Here is a 22,131-nt window from a genome sequence, read left to right as displayed (position 1 = left end):
TAGAGCAGTTGACACAATTATATGTTAAGGAGGTGATCAGACTTCACGGAGTTCCTAAATCTATTGTTTCTGATAGAGATGGATGCTTCACCTCACACTTTTGGGAGTGCGTGCAGTATGCACTAGGCACCAAACTCTAGTTCAGCACAGCCTTTCATCCTCAGACTGATGGACAGACAGAGCGAGTAAATCAGATTCTAGAAGATATGCTTAGAGCTTGTGCAATAGATTTCAAGGGAAGTTGGAGCAAGTATCTATGCTTAGTTGAATTTGCCTACAACAACAGCTATCAAGCCACCATCAAGATGGCACCTTATGAGGCGTTGTATGGCAGGAAGTGTAGATCACCCATTTGCTGGCAAGAAGTAGGTGAAAGAAGAGAGATGGAAGTGGAACTGGGCATTCAGACAGAGCTGATAGATGAGACTACTCAGGCTATCCAGAAGATCAGACAGAGAATTGAGACTGCCCAGAGTAGACAGAAGAGTTATGCTGACACACGTCGTAGGCCACTTGAATTCCAAGTAGGGGATTTAGTCTTTCTCAAAGTTGCTCCGATGGAGTGATGAGATTTGATAAGAAGGGCAAATTAAGTCCTCGTTATGTAGGACCCTACCTGATCACAGAAAGGATTGGGAAAATAGCATACAAGCTGGACTTACCACAGGACATGTCGGCAATACATAATGTATTTCATGTCTCCATGCTAAAGAAGTGTCTCCACGACCCTAGCCAAGTGATTCAGCCTTAGTCAGTGCAGATCCAAGAGGATCTTAGCTACGAGAGCAGACCTACACAGATAGTGGACAGAGCAGTCAAGAAACTAAGAAACAAAGAAGTGCCACTAGTGAAGGTCATCTGGCAGAACCAGAAACACGAGGAAGTCACTTGGGAGCGTGAGGACAGTATGAGACAGAAATATCCAGAACTATTCTAAGTTCGAGGACGAACTTTATATAAGGTATGTGGAATTGTAACAACCCAATTTTCCCTATTTCAAGTTCTAAATGTCCTAAAAAATATTTGGAAATGCTTTTAAAATATTCTAGAGATTTTTAGGAATTTTTAGAGTATTTTTATGTAATTTTTTGAGGTCGTTTGGTATTTTTACTAAACGAAGGAAGTTTCGACAAAAAAATATTCAAGTCAAAATTTGAACCGTGAACCTCGGGTTAAGTAGAGATTCGCTTAACCAACAGACCAGTCGCAGATTTCTTAGTAAAATCCGAACCAAATAGTATTTAAGCTATAGTTGGAACATTTAAAATAGGTTAAGCAGACCAGTCGCAGATTTCTTAGTAAAATCCGAACCAAATAGTATTTAAGCTATAGTTGGAACATTTAAAATAAATTGGAAAAAGAGGACGCGACGGAGGAATCGAAGCCCAAATCTTTGATTCGGTTAAAAGCCGGCTGACCAACTGGGCTAGCGGTCGGTGCTAATTAGATAGGCAGCGACAAATATATAAGCTATAGTTGATAATAAAAACCCTAGTTACAAAAGAGGCTTAATTTTTTTTTCCCGAGACCTAAACCGTTCCTACCTTCCTCTCCCGATGGCGATTTCCACTCGGGCGAAAAATAGGGAAGAGGCTAGGGTTCACTTCCGGAGGCCGGCGAGTGATTAACTCCGGAATTTCTCCACCAATACGTGATCCTCTCGTCGAGGAGAGCGCATAGAGGTGAGGAAGGTGCCGAGATTGCGAGCCTCCGAGAACCTAGAAACCCTTCTTGACGGTTGTGAGTTCAAGAACGCGAAGGTAAGTTGCTACTCACCTGCAGTAGGATAGCTTCGAGGTTTATTCCTTGTTCCTCTCCTTGTTCCCGAAGCTTTGCATGAGTTTTCCAGTAGCAATTCTTTTTTTGTTTCTGCCGTGGAGTTCATCAGGGAGATGAGAAGAGGTTTTAAATAAATTTGGAGCATGTAGTTTGGTTTATTTCTGTGTTGATGAATCCTGATTCCTATCTAGATGAATTGTTGCCAAAAGGGATTAAATTCGGTTGATGTGAATATTACTAGCAGTATAGTCTCATACGACTCAATGGGCTTAATGGAGGGATAAAACCTATATAGCTGAGTCCAAATAGCTATGATAAGCATGGTTTAATATCATTGATGATGATGATCTGGTTAATTTGTTGCATACCAAATGTTGAAAGCCTTAATCAGAGATAAAAGATGTTGATGAGATGGTGATACTGTGATCAGAATGCTCATGTTTCCTTTACAAGTTTTATCAGTTTTGGGTTGGTTTGATAACAATATTAATGGTATTATATCAAATATAATCCTGAGGGAGAACATGTCCTACCACTACTACTTCAATGGAATAATTGAACTTGGCCTAACCACGTGTTAAAGTCCATAATAATAACGTCTCAATCACCTAAGAATGGTTAGTATGATTTGATAAATGAAGTCTTAATTTTAGATCCAGTAGCTTAATAAAGTACAGTATAATTGTGAATGAATGGTAGTGTTAGCAGTCTATTGTGGTTGGGTTAGGGAAAATGAATGAATTGTTTAGAATGACATGTGGTTAAGCAACTCAGTAATTTTCTTCATGCTGTATCCTTAATAAGAAGAAATAGCTAAAAAGGGTTAGTGTTTTGAATTGATTATCTTTGATCTCCGTTGTGTAGTTAGTATTTCAGTTTTCAGTTTTCTTTGCTAATCCAGGAGTAGGGACAGGCCTTCCATATTAGCATTTGTGGCTTAGACTCTCCTTGCTATTTTTTTCGGACAACCTTACCTAAATTCCAGCATGACTAATCTGGTTCTGCAAAGTTTGATTTATGTTTATTGTAGCATGCTTAGAGAGTTCAGATTTGCTTTCCTTAGATTTATGTTTATTGTAGCATGCTTAAAGAAATCAGATTTGCTTTTCTTTGCTTTATTTTTATAGCATGCTCATTTATTTGTAATTTCCTACTTGTTAGATATACTTACAGTGTTCTAGTAAGCTCTCTTAGGGGATTATGAGAAGTTATGAGTAGAGAAAAGACCAAGGTCTTGATAGAATCCCTAAATTTTAAGTATTGGGATCAGCAGCACATCAAGTGCTCAAAGAAATGTCAAGACATTTTATTATAAGGAAGTTATAGTTAAAAAGAAAATAAGTATTTTACTTTTTCATGACATGTACCGGACACAAGGTCCATTGGGTGGGCTCCTAGATCGCCCCTAGGCACAAGATCGCCTAGAAGTACCTTAGTAGTTTCGGGATTAGCTACCTCGACTCATATTAAGGATGCACGCAAATTGGTACAATGCCGGGCCTAAGAGAAGTTGATTATTATTTTAAAGTAATAAAGTATAAGTTTTGAAACAAATGAAACAAGCCTCATTTATGCTTAGAGTCAGTAAGTTTAGCTTCTTTTAATTTGAAGCATGCAGTATTAGTTTTATTTGTTTCCTGCTTAGTTATTTAGCATGATTAGCTTTATTTTCCAGCATGCAGTTTTATCCTTGTGTAGCATGATTAGCTATTAGAATTACATGAGTAGGTTCCTTAGCTTTTATTTGCTATTAGTTTGACATGAGCAGATATATTTATGCTTTACTTTCTTTTAGAGCATATAGTTTCTAGTTCATTCTGTATATATGCATATTCGTGTTTTTGTGAGTTAGATAGCGCTTACTAAGCAAATTTTGCTTATAGACTGCATTTCCTCTTACTGCAGATAAAAGAAAGGAAAAGATCTAGCAAGGAAGGCGACAAGGTGGTGCGGATGGTGTGTGATGTCAGGACTATGGAAGTCTTGGGACTAGAAAAGAGTTCTTTTAGTTTTCTTTCTTTATTACTAAGTTTTCCATGTTTTAGTGGACTGATTGTACTTTATAGTTCATGTCATTTGAGTTCATCTTTGTTTTAGATTGTTATTACTGCGTTGTTGTGAAGTATATATACCAGCCGCATGTGGCTGATGATTATTATTTGCATGTATTGATGAATTTGGTCACCGGTACATGGGAGATTTTGCCGAAAATTTTTGGTAGGGTTCCTCGTGGTTTTGATCACACCGGTTAAGTAGAGTTAATAGTTAAGTAACGGTCACCTTAGAGAGTAGTAGTAGTAGTAAGAAGGGTGATCGTTACACGACTAATATTAAGGGCTCGATAGTTCTCCAACGACCATGATCTCGGTAAAAGAAAAAGAAAGAGGAACGGAAAGGGAACTTACAGTGGCACCTGAAGTTGAGAACTCATAGACAAAGAGGAGTGCAGTGCTGGGAGACACGAATGAAGATGATGAAAGTAGCATTGCTCCCTCCAAACCTAATAAAATATACTTTTGCTTGCTTGATTGCGACCATCAAATCCCAAACATGAAAAGGCAGGATGTCTTCCGCATTGTTGGATCAAGCAAGTGGATCAACTCAATCTGATTAATTATGGTGATCCGAATGACTCTTCGATCGCCTCAACTATTTAAATCACATTGATAGACGTGATCTCTAAAAGGTTTATTGTAAGAGTCTTGTCAGACATAGCGACATGCGTGACTCAAAGATCAAGGTTGATAGAGTATGGTGTCATAAATGTGCGGCGGCGCTCGGATCACATAGTGGATTCACAATCTCATCATGTGTCCTCTTTGACTACTAACGAAGGCATGGAATGGTACAAAAGTATGTAGATGTGATAATCCCATCCCGTCACAACACAACAGTCTAGTCAATCGAACTCATACCTCCTTCAACTAGACTTGGTGGGGAGGCTTGTGATGTGGGGAGTATTAGAAGCCTTCGTGTGAATTAAGAAGGGCAATAGTCATGCTGAGATGGGGCCAAAGTCAAGATAGGTCAACAAGACCACCTCCACTCGGCTGACCCAAGACGAGAAGCTCCGACATTCAGCTCGGCCGATCCGAGACAAGAGACTCCCCTTTGGCTCAGTTGACCTGAGACGAGAAGCTCCGCCATTCAGCTTGGCCATGCCAATCCCTCTAATTCAACCACCTTTACTCGGATGACGATGGCCATAGATGAGAAGCTCCACTAGTCGGCTCGGCCATGCTACTCGGCTCGGCCATGCTACTCGGCTCGTCCACGCCGATTCCTTCAGTTCAATAACTCAACTTAGTCACTCCGACTCATCTTACTAGACTTAGCCTTGTTGTACCAAGAGCATGATTTATGTAGAAGGTGGGGTCAACAAGATATGGGATGGCACGACTCTCAAAGCTTGAGATGACGTAACTAGAAGGATATAGTGTACACAACTCAGAACATGGTGATGTGACACCTTCTATACTTGTACGGAGCATCCCATCGATCAGGATAAGAGTACGGAAAGCATGGGTACCATTCTTCCCGCAGTGGAATATATAAAAGATAATTCATCTTACAAAAAGGGGTATGCGTGGAAAAACTATAATCTCTTGTCTCAATAACTATTCTTTTTCTTTCATTTTTCATTCTCTTTTTCCTCTCTCCCGTCGGAGACTTGACTTGAGTGTTGGAGTGGTTGAGTCAGACGCCCCGACCTTTATTCTAACTCTCTCTTTCTCAAGTTTCACAAGCGTTCCTAACAGTCCGGCCTTCCCTTGGTGTTTGGCGACTTCATCGACATAAAAGACAATTCTCCAGTTGCTCATTTGTCGATAGTGTCAACAAAAACAGCCATCATTCAATCTGAATCATCACAAAACATTTTTTCTGGTTCCGGAACTGATAAAATGTGTTAAAATTTTCAGGAGGATTCAGACAAACTTGTCATTGTCTTCAGAGCAGGAAAACATGCTACAGCTGCAGACAGAAATGCAATGCATATCTTCACAGCATGGAATCCATGAAGAAGTCACTATTTCCTGTGAAGATATCCATTCTTTTCTCACGTCCAACCTTGGAAGCCACTTGTGATGGAAAATGAAGGTGTTGCAGCTGGTGGCAGATACTGGAAGCAGAGCGAGATTCCATTTCCTTCACCCACATGCCATGCTTAGCTCACCTTGGCAAAGAAAGTGATGTGCCCTTCTTTACAATCTTAGTGTAACTGCAGAAAAAGGGCGAGTTCTTGTGGGCTTCCCCGTCTTACTCCTAATTTTATGAATACTCACTCTGCAGATTTTTTTTTTTTTTAAAAAAAGTGTTTTCAGATTTATCATTCAAGTTGTTGTGGTGAAAAGATTTTTTCAATAATGCTTGATATCTAGAATACTGTCGACCAAATGGCCACTCTGCTTTCTCTTTTGTCTACAAGGTGGCTCTATAATTATCTTCATAATCTGTAATCATGTGAAGTAGGTGGACATCTTCCTAGTTCGCTCACAAACGGATCAACATCTAGCAATTATTTTTTAAAATTTTTATCTCGAAGAAAATGTCCTGCAAATCTACTGAATGGGCATTCACCACTGTATCATACGCCTGCGGTGGGGCAACAAGGCGGCTCCATCTTCTTTAATTTTACTGCTGCTGAGTTCGTGCTATCCAAATGAACTAACATATGACATCGAAAGGGCTCTTATCTTCTCATTCGCTCATCTTCCACTTTTTTTTTTTTTGTTTCAGAAAAAATTCTTTTAACCTAATCGCTCTAGAATTCTTCAAAAAAAAAAAAAAAAAAAAAAGGCCAAAAAATTGTTTACACTGCTACAATGACAACGACCAGCACGTGCACGGACAATCAATCCCCGTTGAGACATCAAACATGGTACGATACAATCCACGAGATCATATACATCGACAATAACGACACGTTCATTGCATGCGTTCCTCTCTGACCCGATCATCTCATGTGGGCGGAGGCTGTATCTCCATGCCCGTGCAGTGTTCGGCAAATGGTTCGCTCCAGCTCGATCAAGCACGTGAGGTGTCTGTGGAAATGCATCAACTCTAAATCAGGCAGTTAACCTGAATCGGAAAAACAATGAATGAATCGAGAAGGAAAGCGAGTGCCGAGGATTAACAGTCATCGCCTTCGATACGTTTTAGCTCTGCCGCTGCTTTGTCTGGCTTCGATCGGAATGACCATGAATAGTGGGGCCCATGAGGTTACAGGTGAATGGTGTCCATCCATTTGGTTTAGGCTTAGATGAAATCGGTGAGCAATGAGATTGCCAGTCATGATCGCGAGCGGAGTCGACCCGATCCGACCCGACCCGATGGAGAAAGGTTTAAAGGGTAGTAGTTAGTCGAGTTGATGAAGTTACATATCTTCACTTTCCATAAAAGAGAATTTATGAGAGGCCTAATTTGGATCCTTCTCTCGATTCATCAAATAAAATCATTTCGATATATAAATAATATTTTAATTTTGCTGATGTAATTAAAGACTCTGCAAAACCAACTATAAATAGTAGTTCCTCGGCGGTTCTAGTGGAAGAAAAGGGCAGCAGCAAGTTCGCTCTCGATTCTCGAGATGGAAAGCGTCGCCACGAGCTGGGTCAGGGGTCGCCCACTCGGTGTCGGCGCCCATGCGGCGGTCCACCTCGCCGTCGAAAGCTCCACCGGCCATGTCTTCGCCGTCAAGTCCGTCGGCTTGACCTCCTCCCCGCTCGCCTCCCTCCGCGCACTCGAGAACGAGGTCCAAATCCTCAAGTCCCTCAGCTCTCCCTACGTCGTGTCCTACCTCGGCGACGACACCGCCGGGGGTCGCCGCAACCTGCACCTTGAGTTCATGCCGGGCGGCACGGCGGCGGACGCCGCCATGGGCGACGAGCCCCGCGTGCGCGCGTACGCGCAGTGCGTGGCGCTCGCGCTGCGGTACCTGCACGACGTCGCCGGCGTCGTGCACTGCGACGTCAAGGGCCGGAACGTGCTGCTGAGCGGAGGCGGACGCGGCCCGGCGGCCAAGCTCGCGGACTTCGGCGTGGCGGTGAGGGTCGGAGCGGCTTCCGGCGGCTGCGCGCGTGGCGGGACGCCGTTGTGGATGGCGCCAGAGGTGGCGAGGGGGGAGCGCCCGACGCCGGCGGCAGACGTGTGGTCGCTCGGGTGCACAGTGATAGAGATGGCGACGGGAGGAGCGCCCCCGTGGCCGAATTTAGGGGGCGAAGACGCCATTGGAGCAATGCTCAGGATTGGCTACGGCGAGGGAACACCCGAGTTGCCGGCGAAGCTGTCAGAAATTGGCCGGGATTTCGTGGCCAGGTGCTTGAGAAGGGACGCGAGAGACCGGTGGACGGCGGAGCAGTTACTGAGCCATCCTTTTTTGGCGAAACAGAGCAAGGAAACAGAACCTTCGCCGAGAGGCGTTCTCGAGTGGACTAAGAACAACGACGGCGACGAAGAAGGCGATACCGGCGAGGAATTCGAATGCATTAGCCACGATCAAGAAGAGCATAGTGATGCGACAATCGCCGGCGCAAGGGAAATAATGAGGGAATTGGCATGGGAAGGAAGACGGCTGGATTGGTGGCGGAGCGAAGGATGGCAGCTGGCGAGGGGCACAGAAGCAGAGGAAGAGGAGAACAAAGAACAGAGCTGCTCTGTTTCTTGCTTCTGCCATTGTTGCCAGAGTTATTGCTGGCGGTGTTTTGCCAGTGGTTTGATCTTGGGCTTGTACCATTTGTGGTCACGTCTATTCATGAAAATTAATAGAATTCCACATTTGAGCAAATTCAAACAGGCCTAGTTGCAAAATACTGATCAAGGTTAATAATCTGGCCACGAGCGTCGACGGATGAATCATCGGTGAATTCACTCTGTCACGAATTTAATCATCAATCACCAAATGATAACGAGGACGATGACGTATTAGAATCTTGGACGGAGACAAACAATAATAACAGTCAGGGGTACTCCGATACAGCCACTTCGACGCCAAATTAGAAGATGAATATTAGGGTTTCAATATATGTAGTGATGCGTATGTGTCTGCATACCTTAGAGGTTGAAAATAATCATCTTTTATAGAGAGAAAATATACCTTTTCCTTCCGTTTTGATGTTCATATTGTCATTATTTAATTCCTAAATAATGTAAGATTTATTCGTGTCGTTATTTTTTTTCTAAAATAATCAAGATTGATAGACTTTTTCCTTCCGTTCCGATCTTCATACAACAACAACCAAGCCTTTTCCCACTAGGTGGGGTCGGCTGTATGAATCCTTTTACGCCATTGAGCTCTATCTCCTATTATATCATCATCTATATTTAAATAAATTTTATCTTGTTTTATTGTTGCTAACCAAGTCTTTTTTGGTCTTCCTCTTCCTCGTTTTATATGCATGTTTATCATAGTTTCACATCGCCTAACTGGAGCATTTATTGGTCGTCTAAGTACATGTCCGTACCATCTTAAACGTGTCTCTATGAGTTTTTCCTCAATAGATACAACTCCTACTTTCTCTCTAATGCTCTCATTTCTTATTTTGTCCATCCTCGTATGTCCACACATCCACCTTAACATCCTCATCTCTGCAACTCTCATCTTCTGCTCATGTGCTCGAGTCATAGCCCAACATTCAGCTCCATATAGCATAGCAGGTCTAACTGCTGTTTTATAGAACTTACCTTTAAGTTTAAGAGGTACTTTACGGTCACATAAAACACTCGACGCTCCCCTCCATTTCACCCATCCTGCTTGTATTCTATGTAAGACATCTCTCTCAATCCCTCCATCATTTTGTAAAAATGATCCTAAATATTTAAATTTCTCGGTTCCAGGCAACTCGTCCTCTCCTATCTTAACAATTGTTTCATTACTTCTAATATTGCTAAACTTAAATTCCATATATTCCGTCTTTAATCTACTAAGCTTAAAACCTTTCCCTTCTAGTGTTTCCCTCCAAGATTCTAGCTTAGCATTTACTCCTTCACGTGTCTCATCTACCAAAATAATATCATCTGCAAACAACATGCACCACGGTACTGTGTCTTGATGAGTTCGTCCATAATTAATGTAAAAAGATAGGGACTTAGAGCTGATCCTTGATGTAACCCTATCTTTATTGGAAATGCTTCAGTTACTCCGCCTGAAGTCTTTACTCTGGTCGTTACATCCTCATACATATCCTTAATTAGTTCAATATATGTTACGCTAACACCTCTCTTTTCTAAAATTCTCCATATAATTTCTCTTGGGACTCTATCATATGCCTTTTCTAAGTCAATGAATACCATGTATAGATCTTGTTTTTGCTCTCGATATTTTTCAATTAATTGTCTAAGAAGATGTATAGCTTCTATTGTCGACCTTCCAGGCATGAACCCAAATTGATTTTCTGTCACTATGGTCTCCTTCCTTAATCTTTTTTCTATTACTTTTTCCCAAAGTTTCATAGTATGACTCATTAGTTTAATACCCCTATAGTTTGCACAATTTTGTACGTCTCCCTTATTCTTATATAAGGGAACTAGAGTACTTATCCTCCATTGATCAGACATTTTTTTCGTTTTCAATATCATGTTAAATAATTTTGTAAGCCATTCAATACCTTGTTTCCCTAAGCACTTCCATACCTCTATCGGAATATCATCTGGTCCAACGGCTTTTCCATTGTGCATCTCATTTAAAGCTTGTTTTACTTCTGAAGTTTGAATTCTACGATAAAAATTAAAATTTCGATGCTCATTTGACCTAATTAAATTACCTAAGTTAAGTTGGTCTCCTAAACCTTCATTAAAAAGTTGATGAAAATACCTCTTCCACCGCTCTTTTATTTCTTCATCGCTTACTAATACCCTATTACATTCATCTTTAATACATTTTATTTGGCTAAGATCTCTTGTTTTTCTTTCTCTCACTTTAGCTATTCTATAAATATCTTTTTCCCCTTCTTTTGTATCTAATTTTTTATATAACCGTTCAAAAGTTTCATTTTTTGCTTCACTCACTACTTTCTTAGCTTCTTTCTTGGCTATTGTATATTTTTTTAAATTTTCCTCGTTCTTACAAATATATAATTCCTTATAAGCTATTCGTTTTTCCCTCACTTTCTCTTGTACTTTCTCATTCCACCACCAAGATTCTTTACTTAGCGGTGCATGCCCCTTTGACTCACCGAGGATACTCTTAGCTACTATTTTCAACTTTGATACCATCTTATCCCATGTTGTATTAGAGTCATCGTATATTTCACCTAATGCTTGTACTTCTACCTTCTCTTTAAATATATGTTGCTTCCCATCCTTTAACTTCCACCACTTAATTCTAGGAATTGTATATATTTTCTTTCTATTGATACTATGTTTGAGGCGTATATCCAACACTACTACCCTATGTTGGGTAGTTAAGCTTTCCCCAGGGATGACTTTGCAATCTTTACAAATCTTTCTATCCTTCTTCCTAACCATAAGAAAGTCAATTTGCGATTTATTATTCTCACTTTTGAATGTGACTAAGTGTTCTTCTCTTTTCTTAAAAAATGTATTAGCTAATATAAGGTCATATGTTATCGAAAAATCTAATATAGTTTTCCCTTCCTCATTTCTCGTTCCAAACCCATAACTCCCATGTACTCTCTCATATTCCTCATTTTTCACTCCGACATGGCCATTTAGATCACCTCCTATTAAAATCCTTTCATTTGGTGGAATATTTTGTAATATTTCATCTAAGTCCTCCCAAAACCTTAATTTGGTAGCTTCATCTAATCCTACTTGTGGTGCATATACGCTAATTATGTTCATAGTTTCTTTCGCCACTATTATCTTAAGGGTTATAATTCTATCCCCTTTTCTAACTACTCCTACAACTTCATCCTTTAACAAACTATCTACAATAATACCCACTCCATTTCTTGTTTTACTCTTTCCAGTGTACCATAACTTAAAACCCGAGTTCTCTATCATCTTTGCCTTCTCACCTGTCCATTTTGTCTCTTGTACACACAAAATATTAATTTTTCTCCTAATCATCATATCTACTACCTCCATTGATTTACCAGTGAGAGTTCCTATATTCCATGTTCCAAATCTTAGATTATTAGTTTTCCTATCATATTTGTTCTTATCTAACCTATGGTGTGAGAACTCTTGCCTATTTAACACTACACCCAAGTTCTCATGGAGATGTAGCGGTCCTTGCTGAGACGTTACAGTCGGACCCTGTAACGCGAACTCTTGCATATTTATCACTACACCCGAGTTCTGGAGATGTAGCGGTCCTTGCCGAGACGTTACAGTCGGACCCTGCAACGCGTTCCTTCCGGGGAACAACCTAGCATTAGCACAATAGTTTAATGGATTCATTCATGAAATTTTGCCATAGTTTGACGCTGGCTGGCAACCTAACGCAACCCTCCTCCTTTATCCGGGCTTGGGACCGGCCATGACTGGTCATCATGACCCTCGTTCCGATCTTCATGCTGTCATTATTTAATTTCTTAAATAATGTAAGATTTATTCATACTGTTGTCTTTTTTCTAAAATAGCCAAGATTTATGCAATGATTATTCTTATCCAAAAAACTAGATAGCTAGGAGACCCGAGAAGCTATGTAACCGGAAGATCCAAGAGGCTAAGGAGTAGGAAGGCGCAAGAGCTGAGGAGTTGGGAGGCTCGAGAGTCTGAAGAGTCGGGAGGCCCGAGTAGCCAAACATCAACTAAGGAATCGGGAGACTCAAGAGGCCAGGGAGCCAAGAGATAGGGAGTCGGGAGACCCGAGAGGCTAAGGAGCCGAGAGGCCCAAGTAGCCAGACAACGATTTGACCTTCGAAACCACCTCAGCAGATTCACTGACCTCTTTTTATCAACGTGGTATCCTACTAATCATTCTCCGGATCGGTTAAATTGATCGAGGGATTAGTATTTGATAGAACCTTCCAATATGAAAGTCTCCACCCTGAATGTTCCAATCATTCAAGTGGAAATTAAGCTCTACTCTGTCCAATTATAATCACAAACATATCCATAGACCCAGTCAGCATGAAGGCTGGAAGAACATTTAGTTATTTTGACAATGCTTCATACAACTTCCAGGAACAAGGGAAAATAAAAGAATTAGATTAATGTGCTCCACAGATTACACAAACTAAAATTGCAACTCATTGAAAACAATGGTTATATGTATGCAGGTTATCATTCTTTACTACCCACAGCTTTACCTTCCTAATTTCCAGAAATGTTGTTCTTCATGCACACATGTAAAATGGCACTGTTATTGTGGTCATTCTACACAATACTTAATAGGAAGTTGTTAAGGATGACACAAAGTTGCAAAAGCATAGCATAAAATGAAATTTCTTATATCAACATACCTACTTGCCTTCTCAGAAAAACATCTTGTGTGATGGATTGCCTTTTTGATAACTTGAAGCACATATTGATTCTAATAAAACATCTCTTTTACAATGCTACTAAGCCCAAAGTGCAAGTACAGACATAGAAGCAGACCCAAAGACTAATGCTGTATAACATGCCTTCTTCATCTGAGGGATAGAGGACATTGTCTTGTTGTGAAAGAAATCTGTTGCTATTAGATCCACAAGTGCCATGTATATCAGTATTCCCGCAGAGAGGGAGCCCAGCAATCCTTCAGATATCAGGGCATTAGGGCTGCTGTCGTCATAGCCGGTCATATAGAAAACAATCATTCCCAAAATTATCCCTAAAGGAGTAGTCACTGAGAACATAAGGCACATATACACCACTGTCCCCAAGCCGAAGCCTGCCTGTAAGAAAATGATGCCGCAGATCATTCAACCAGATGGTATGGAATCATCAAAGCTTGTACCAGTCAATGCACTTGTGCAGATTTAAATTAGATAAAATGCAAGTACGCATAGCTATAGATGATCAATGAAGAAATATGCATACATTGGAAACAAAAAAAGGACAAGTAAAGAAAACATTTTATCCCACCTGCAAGATATCAATATTAAAGGAATTGTCAATTAACAATGGACTTCCAGGTATTGAAAGAGAATCTACATATAACTACAGTAGAATTGGTTAGTGGATAGAGAGCACTGATATGGTACCCTTGTGAATTTAGTTGCCGTACGCTAGATTCCAACTCTTAGTTGTTATCTTGTATAAAAAAAAATCAGTGATTTACTAGACAAAATTGAAGGAACACCTCAAAAGTAGATATTATACAAGTGGATGTTGGCCAATGGCCATTATGTCTAAAGATCCAGTCAGGCCATTCTTTTGCAAAAAGAGTGAGTAGGAATCATCTTGTTTCTTTTCTAAGACTATGGGTAAATTTTAAAGGTCCTTTAGCATTGGTGCCAGTTCTAGATGGACTCTGCAATGAAAGTGATCAAAACCAAAATCAACAATGCCCATTCGGTTGGAAGGTGCTAAGATAGGGATGGCTTATTGCATAAAAAGTGAATAGTGGTAAAGTTAAAGTTCTGACGTGTTTGCACACGGATTTAAAGTCTTTTAATAGACAATAGACTGTTGTATGCACTCGTCAATATTAGGGGGCAAAAATTTTTTCTACTTGTAAACCACAATTGAGTTAAATTTCTTTATAGAATGGCAGGTTTTAGGAGGATATTACATAGGACATGCTCAAATTTTAAACAAACAAATTCAATATGTTTCCTTTTGAATATTGACCATACTAACTAAACACTTTAAGTTTGATATAAGCATACAAAGATGCAGTTTTATTGTCTTCATGCAATTCCCCAAAACTCGTCTAATCTCTTGATTCCTAACTAGACACTTTAAGTTTGATATAAGCATACAAAGATGTAGATTTTTATTGTCTTGATGCAATTCCCCCAAAGTCGTCTAATCTCTTGATTCCTAGATTAAAATCATCTACTGATGGCAACGACCATAAGATTAACAATTGAGGGCATAAACTGAAGGGAAACCACAAAATTCTGTTTTAAAAAAAAAAAAAAAATAATTATTACCTGCGCTATGCATCCACCAAGCCCCATTCCTTCGAAGATTTGGTGGAAGGAAAGGGCGACGACTAGTGGCCTAATTGAGCACTGGTTCTGCGACATTCCCATCGTGACCCCAATGATCACCGAATGGAAGACAATCCCGATTTCGAGCACCTGCGACACCAACCGCTGCTTCAGCTTCTCCAGTCGCTCCTCCTCGCTCCCCTGCTCCCCTTCCTCTTCTTCTCCTATCTCCTCGCGCTCATCGCCCCCATGGTTCCTGTGGCACCCACTCATCGCCACCTCTGCCACTGGCGCCTCAGACCGCTGCTTCATGCCCTCCTCAAGGCGCTGGTACTGCTGCCTCCCTTTAGAGCCGAACGATCCGTGGGCATGGGAGGTCGCTACCACATCGACGAGGAGAGCGAGGAGGGCGCCGAAAAGGGTGAGCAGGCCAGAAAAGGGGAAGTCGCGCCAGGGGTGGTGGACAGCGACCTGGCAGTCGGCGAGCGCCGCGAAAGCGTCGGGGAGGACGTGGACGAGCGCGGTCGAGAGGACAACGCCCGCGGCAAAGCACTTGATAAGGAGCAGGGTACGGGTGTAGGCGGGCTTGCCCTCGAAGAGGCGGGCGAGGACCACCGGCGACGAGATCCCTAAGGCGCTGGTGACGAGGATGATCCCGATGGAGACCATCTTGAGGTTCTTCGCCGCCGGGCCATTGCGGCACCACTGGGCGCGGCTCACGTCTCCGGCGGGGCACCCCGACATGGTTCTCCGCCCGCTGCCGTGTGACTTCGTCGGTCGCCCCTTTGTCGTGTCTTAAATGTTTCCCCATGGAGTGGGGCCAGTGGGTCAGTGGGCCAGCGACGGAATATGTTCGTGCACACGTCCAAACTGTACTCACTCCTATAACGTCCCACATTCAAACTATATGTGGGGCCCACGAAGATATCTGATGGGTTACTTGTGGGTGTACCGTTTTGAGTATGAATGGCACGAGTCAACGTGTTCTCTGTGGCGCGATTTGGTGGACTAGTTCGTGTTTTAAAGCCAATCGCTGTATATGGCGGTATGCGTTAACCTATTGACCACTTAAATTTGCAGTTTTAAAAAATTAAATTATTATTTTTCATTTAAAATAAAATTCTAATTTTTTAATCAAAGAAAACAAATATTGGTTTATCTAAAAAAAATGCAAAATTGCTGATCTCTTACCACAAATGCTGTTTCGTGTGTGACTTATAATAATACGCCGTGTGAGTTTGGATTTGATTAAATAAATTTACCTCCAACTTTAATTCTCTCAATTAAATTTCTAAACAGAAAATGATTCAAAAATCAGTTATAAATATATAATCTCTCATAGAATATCCAAAATTGGAATCGTCTATGGAAGTGAGGAACGTAATAACTTTAACTAGCCATTTGCACTACAAATACAACATGCTGCTGAAGATCTAAAGCAAAATATCAAACGATAAGAGAATCATTCTGTCCAAAAGTCGAGTCGACGGATACTGTCCAAAAGTCGAGTCGATGGATATTGTCTGAAAATCGAGTCGATGGATGTTGGAGATGTGACGTTCCTATTGACTGTGCAAAGACTCCGAGCGAAGCAGACCTGTAACCACAACCACGTCAACACCGAGTCAGGAAAGGATCCTTCGGCGTTGGTCCTCCGATGCTCAAGTCAGTCACCAACGATGTGGAAGCAGTAGAACGAAGAAGTAGAAGAACAGTAGTAACAATAATGTGCGCGTACCTCCGACGAAGCATGGACCCCTTTATATGGGGCTCCTATAGCGCGTGTGCACGTTTCCCAAGACGTGCACACTTCTCGAGACTTTTCCTGAGAAGATATCAGTAAAGTGTCCCTGACACAATACCTTAACGAGTTGAGCACATCTCTGACGTGACAGTGGAAGCTTCCATCGTATGATCCTCTGTCTGACCATGCCGCCAATCATGCCGTCTGTCAGGGGCACGGGCTCTTATAAGGATATCGTCTGATCCTCCTTTTGTCCGTTACTGGACCGGGCGGGTAAGTCGTTCGGCCAACCATCAGCCGTTCGAACGCTATCGTTCTCGGGCCGAGTGGGATGGTCGCTCGACCGACCTTCCACTGTCCGAGCTCCGCTGTTGTGCCGAGTGGAGCTGTGTCTGAATGTAGTCTACTCGGTCACGACCCTGCTTTGCTGGTTCCGCAGTTTGATGTAAGTCCAAGCGGGCTGGCCGCTCGGCGTGTGCTTCACCGACACATGCTTTTCTGAGGATCAGAAGCTCGGTTCATGGTGGAGATATGATGATGTTGGACCGGACATTCTTTATCCCGGTCGGGCAAAGGGGGTCGCCCGATCGGTTGGTGATGTACGGGAGTTGACCACACCTTGACATTGACTTCCACCGTGGCCTTGCCTCTCCTTGGGGTGGGTCCCTTATCCCCGCATCACATGCCTCCCTCTCAAATCTATTCGAAGGAAGCTGCAAGTTCGACTGACTGGACAAAAAGTTTGGAGATCAGTTGGTCGATCGACCGGGATACTGGTGGACTCCTGTCGGTCTGTCGAAGACTGTCGGTCGGCTATAGGACTGAACCTTGAGGTTGATCAGTGCTTCGAGTACTTATACTTGGGACTTTCTCCTTCGGTGTCTTCGAACGAGTGCGGTCAACGCTGATGTCACCTGAATCCCTTCGGAATTCGTGCAGATCGCCCCCATTAAGGCCGAGTACGCACCCACGCTTGTTAATGGCGACCATTAAATGCGAACCAATGGGGGCATGCCACGCGTCGCCGCCGCAGTCACCGCATGTCCGAAGCGACAGGTGTTGATGTAACGTTTAGCGGTTTGAATTATGCGGCCGGATCTACGCTCCGGTTCCCGTGACCTAGATCGGAAGGCTCTGGTCGGCCGACCCCTCTCCTGGTCTTTGGTATACTACCATGGAGACCAGGTTTGATGTGGGACACCGAGAGTCTCAAAAATGCTTTTGAGATTCCCCCTGATCATGAGATCATTTTGCATTCCTCGTCCGATCGGCCAAATGATCCGTCGACCGACACAATCTGTTTGTTCAGGGACCAATTTGTGGTCGGTCTCCGATTCCCTATTCATACCTTCATCATCGAAGTTTGTAATTATTTTCGCTTTCCCCTCCCACAACTCATGCCGAACTCATTTCACCTCCTATGCAGCGTCATTGTGCTGTTTCGGTTGCACGGTATTCCTCTAACCCCTCGCGTTTTCCACTACTTTTACTATCCCAAGCAATCCGAACTAGGAACCTTTCTCTTTCAGTCTCGGGTTGGGCTAGTGTTCTTTGACAAAATGCCAACTTCCAACAAACAATGGAAGGAATATTTCTTCTTTATGCGTCTTTCCGAACGGTAGGGCTTCCGGACTCGTTGGCAGGTCGGCTTACCACCTCAACCGAATCTGAAAAAGTACAAGAGCCGCTCGGACTACCTTCATGCCACCTCCATGCTAGCCGCCCAGAAATATGACATCCACAAGCTACTGCTTGAGGGCGTGCTGTACATTTTTTGCCTGAGTCCGATCCACACTGGGCTATCAACCAGCCTAGGTAAGAGGTTCCTTGCACATTTTTCTTTTGATTCTAACTGATTTTTTTGCTTCTTTTGCAGTCAAAGTTATGCTGCGTGCTCGGATGGCCGGCCTTGCGAAGCTTCAGAATGACAAGATCGAGGCGGTTGTTGTGGAGGAATTGGCGAACCACGGCCTACAACCGATCAGCTCTCAAGATGAGAGCACAGCGACTCCCGCCCTGGCGAGTGGGGGGCAACTAGCCAAGCCCCCAGTGTCGAGGTTGTCGGCAGCGTGCAGCCACCACCCGAGCAAGTGCCCGTCGTCCGCTCGGAGAGCTCGGGTTCCTCTAGCGAGCCGTTGCTAAGGCGTAAAAGGTGTTGCACGGAGTCTTCTCGCTCTGCTACCTCGATGGTTGGATCTGCCACAAGGGTCAAGGTCGGCACCTCGAATCCCTCCGCGGTTCCTATGACTACGCCCGAGGTATCCTTCGACCGGACTCTATCGGTAGTCAAGTGGTCGCAAGAGCCTATCGCCGCGGACACCCTAGACTCTATGCCGTCATCACGACCATCGAGGGTTCGGCGATCTGCCATCATCCCTACATTTGCATCTCGCACCGCTCGCCTAGCCTCCTCGGCCCACTCGGCTCTGAGCGGCCGACGATTCGTCACGGCGATCCTTCACCTGCCCACGGAGGAGTACAGCGAGCCAAGCACCCAGTCGAGCGCTCTTGAGCATCAAATCATCATACGGGGTCCACTCGCTCAAGTCTGGGAGGAAGCCCGAGCCTGAGCGGCGATGATGCCTTCGAGCACACTCGCCAACAACCATACCCAAATGTCAACTGGGGTAAGCTCTTTGTTGTCATTATCTTTCTTCCAATCGGTTCTAACCTTTTTACCTGCTTGTAGTATTGGGTGGAGAGTCTGGCCATGTGCCATAGGCTAGCTCATTTGGAGGATGAGTTCAGGAAACTCCAGGTCTTAACAGCCAACCTACTATCGATCCGAGGGAGATGGCCAGACTAAAGGCCGACCTGGAGAAGATGACCAAGCTTCTCGAGGCCGAACGAGCTAAATCTTCCGGCCACGAGGAGATGCTGGGGCGACTCAAGAAGCAAGTCAGCATGTTTGACAAGAAGATCGAGTCAGCCATTGCTAGGAAGAATCGGGTCATCGAGGACCTGGAACTGAAGAACAAGGAGGCCCGAGATCTCGCCAGCGAGCTCAAAGACGCTGAAGATTTTTTGGTGACTGATCGAGCGAGCCGGACGGAGAGGGAAACTGAGCTTCAGGGCCAGTTTTCTGCTAAGGATGCAGCACTGAAGCTGACCCGAGATGAGCTAGAGAAGGCAAAGACTGAGTTGGAGGGCTCCCGAGTGTCGATGAAGATCTATCAGGACGCCGAGCTGAGCTGATTTGTAATAATGCGCTAGAACTATATTTGCTCGGACGCGTTTAATGACAAAGTCGTCGCTCGGTATCTTCGGCTCTGCAACCTGGCGATAGATGAGACGATCAACCAGCTCAAAGCGGACAGTCATCTCCTCGAGACCTTCAAGGATAGCATTATCAATCGAGGTAAGATGACCGACTTACTACCTGACGACGCTCTTGATTATCTTGAATGAGGTTGAACATTGTAAAATTTTTTGAAGTCTTAATGTGAGCTCACATGTTCGGAGCTCTTATCTCTATCCTGTAAATGTAGGCTTGAAAAATTTTGGTTTTAATATATGTATGCCCGTTCGACGAGGTATTTCTTGTCATACTGTTTTCTTGTCTTTGACTGTAAGTGCCCCTAATCTTGTATCTATGACTAACCGCTCAACCGTAAGCACAAGCTCGGATTTAAGCTCGTCGCTCGACCATTATTAGAGATTCGGGTTTAAAGTCGCCGCTCGACGATTTGGTGAGGACTTGGGTTTAAGGTCGCCGCTCAACCGTTGGTGGAGACACGCGTTTAACATCGTCGCTCGACGATTTGACGAAGTCATGGGTTTAAGGTTGCTGCTCGATCGTCGATGGAGACATGGGTTTAACATCGCCAGGTTGTCGCTCGATCGTCGATGGAGACATGGGTTTAACATCGCCTCGCTGCTCGACTGTCGATGGAGGCATGGGTTTAACGTCGCTGCTCGACGATTTGATGAAGTCATGGAGTTAAGGTTGCTGCTCGACCATCGATGGAGACATGGGTTTAACGTCGCCGCTTGATGATTTGACGAAGTCATGAGTTTAAGGTCGTCGCTCGATCATCGATGGAGACATGGGTTTAACGTCGCCGCTCGACGATTTGACGAAGTCATGGGTTTAAGGTCGCCGCTCGACCGTCGATGGAGACATGGGTTTAATGTCGCCGCTCGACGATTTGACAAAGTCATGGGTTTAAGGTCGCCGCTCGACCGTCGATGGAGACATGGGTTTAACGTCTCCGCTCGATGATTTGACGAAGTCATGGATTTAAGGTCGTCACTCGACCGTCGATGGAGACATGAGTTTAACGTCATTGCTCGACGATTTGATGCACGGTTTGACACAGAGCTTGGCAATCCTTGTTTCTTATTTCTGTCCTACATTCAAAGAGTACAAGGATGCAAAGACACATTGATTATTATATCAGCGCACCTCTCATCCGGCTCGATAAGGATGGAGATGGTTTGCACTCCACGGCCTTTCCAGTTGTCGTCCATCCCCATCCTCTAAGTAGTAGGCACCCGAGTGAAGCTTCTCTATGACCTTGAAGGGTCCATCCCATGGAGCTTCTAACTTGGTGGCGTCGCCGACCGACTTCATTTTCTTCCATACCATGTCGACGATCTGGAACGATCTTGGGATCACCCTTCGATTGTAGCTTTGCTTCATCATCTGCCGGTATGCCATCAACCGGACGACAACTCTTGCGTGCGCCTCGTCCACTAAGTCTAGCTCTAGAAGCCTCCGCTCGATGTTGCCCTCGCTGTAGTGTTATATCTGATCGAATTCAACTCTGACTTCGACGGGGATGACCGCTTCGCCGCCATACACCAGGTGGAAGGGAGTTGCCCCGGTCCCTTCCTTAGGAGTCATGCGGAGCGGCCACAACACGTTAGGAAGTTTATCAACCCAGCTGTCTCCCATATGATCGAGCCGAGAGCGCAAGACTCGGAGGATTTCCCGATTAGTGACCTCTCCTTGCCCGTTGCTCTGTGGATAGGCCACAGAAGTGAAGGCTTGCTGGATACCATTGTTGGAACCTCAAGGTTGTTTTGGCATGATCAACAAGTTAAGTTAGGTCCTGTGGTATTTTAATTTTGTGTCTAAGTGTGCAGGAGGTTAGGAGCACAGGGAGTCGAGCAGAAGACGCAGATAGCGAGAAGGACGGAATGGGAGAGTACGTCTGAGGGATGAGGTGCTGCGGAAGAGTACACCGGCAGACGAGAAGGAAGCATGCGGTGTTTCCGAGGGATGAGAAGCCGGAGCAGAAGATTACTCGGGGAGCAAGAGATGCAGCTAAGGAGAAAGTTGGCACGGGGCGATCGAGGGACGAAGAGCCGCGAATGAGTATGCTGACGGACGAGAAGGAATCACGCGACGATTCGGAGGGACGAGAAGCTAGAGCGGAAGCCTGCTCGAGAAGGCCAAAATTGGGTTCAGGTGAGCCTTATTTGGGTTGGTTGAAATCACCCAAGCGAGCCGGAGCGAAAGATTTGGACCAAGACGAATGGAACCGGAACAGAGGGCCTTTACCAGAAAAAGTCAACTCTATTGACTTTCTTGGTCCGGGCGCCCAAAAACCATTTCGAGCGCCCGAACTTGGAGTTTATCAAGATCGCGGTCAAACGCGATCTATGCGAGAAGGGATAAAA

At 44.0% G+C, this 22,131-nt stretch overlaps 2 protein-coding genes across 2 annotated transcripts; one reads left to right on the top strand and one right to left on the bottom strand.

Moving 5' to 3' along the window:
• The first annotated feature begins 7,346 nt into the window (after positions 1 to 7,346).
• On the top strand, positions 7,347 to 8,578 carry LOC122004214 (mitogen-activated protein kinase kinase kinase 17-like). Its single transcript, XM_042559135.1, has one exon. It carries the CDS (start codon positions 7,367 to 7,369, stop codon positions 8,576 to 8,578), a length of 1,212 nt encoding a protein of 403 aa, XP_042415069.1. The 5' UTR covers positions 7,347 to 7,366.
• Positions 8,579 to 13,154: 4,576 nt separating this feature from the next.
• LOC122005443 (zinc transporter 6, chloroplastic-like) lies at positions 13,155 to 15,531 on the bottom strand. Its single transcript, XM_042560476.1, has 2 exons — positions 14,763 to 15,531; positions 13,155 to 13,559 (listed from the first exon to the last, which is right to left on the bottom strand). Exons 1-2 carry the CDS (start codon positions 15,504 to 15,506, stop codon positions 13,245 to 13,247), a joined length of 1,059 nt encoding a protein of 352 aa, XP_042416410.1. The 5' UTR covers positions 15,507 to 15,531; the 3' UTR covers positions 13,155 to 13,244.
• Positions 15,532 to 22,131: the final 6,600 nt, after the last annotated feature.

This window comes from Zingiber officinale, chromosome 7B, assembly GCF_018446385.1.
Source record: "Zingiber officinale cultivar Zhangliang chromosome 7B, Zo_v1.1, whole genome shotgun sequence".
Classification (NCBI taxonomy): Eukaryota; Viridiplantae; Streptophyta; class Magnoliopsida; order Zingiberales; family Zingiberaceae; genus Zingiber; species Zingiber officinale.
This window is presented reverse-complemented; position numbering and strand designations above follow the sequence as displayed.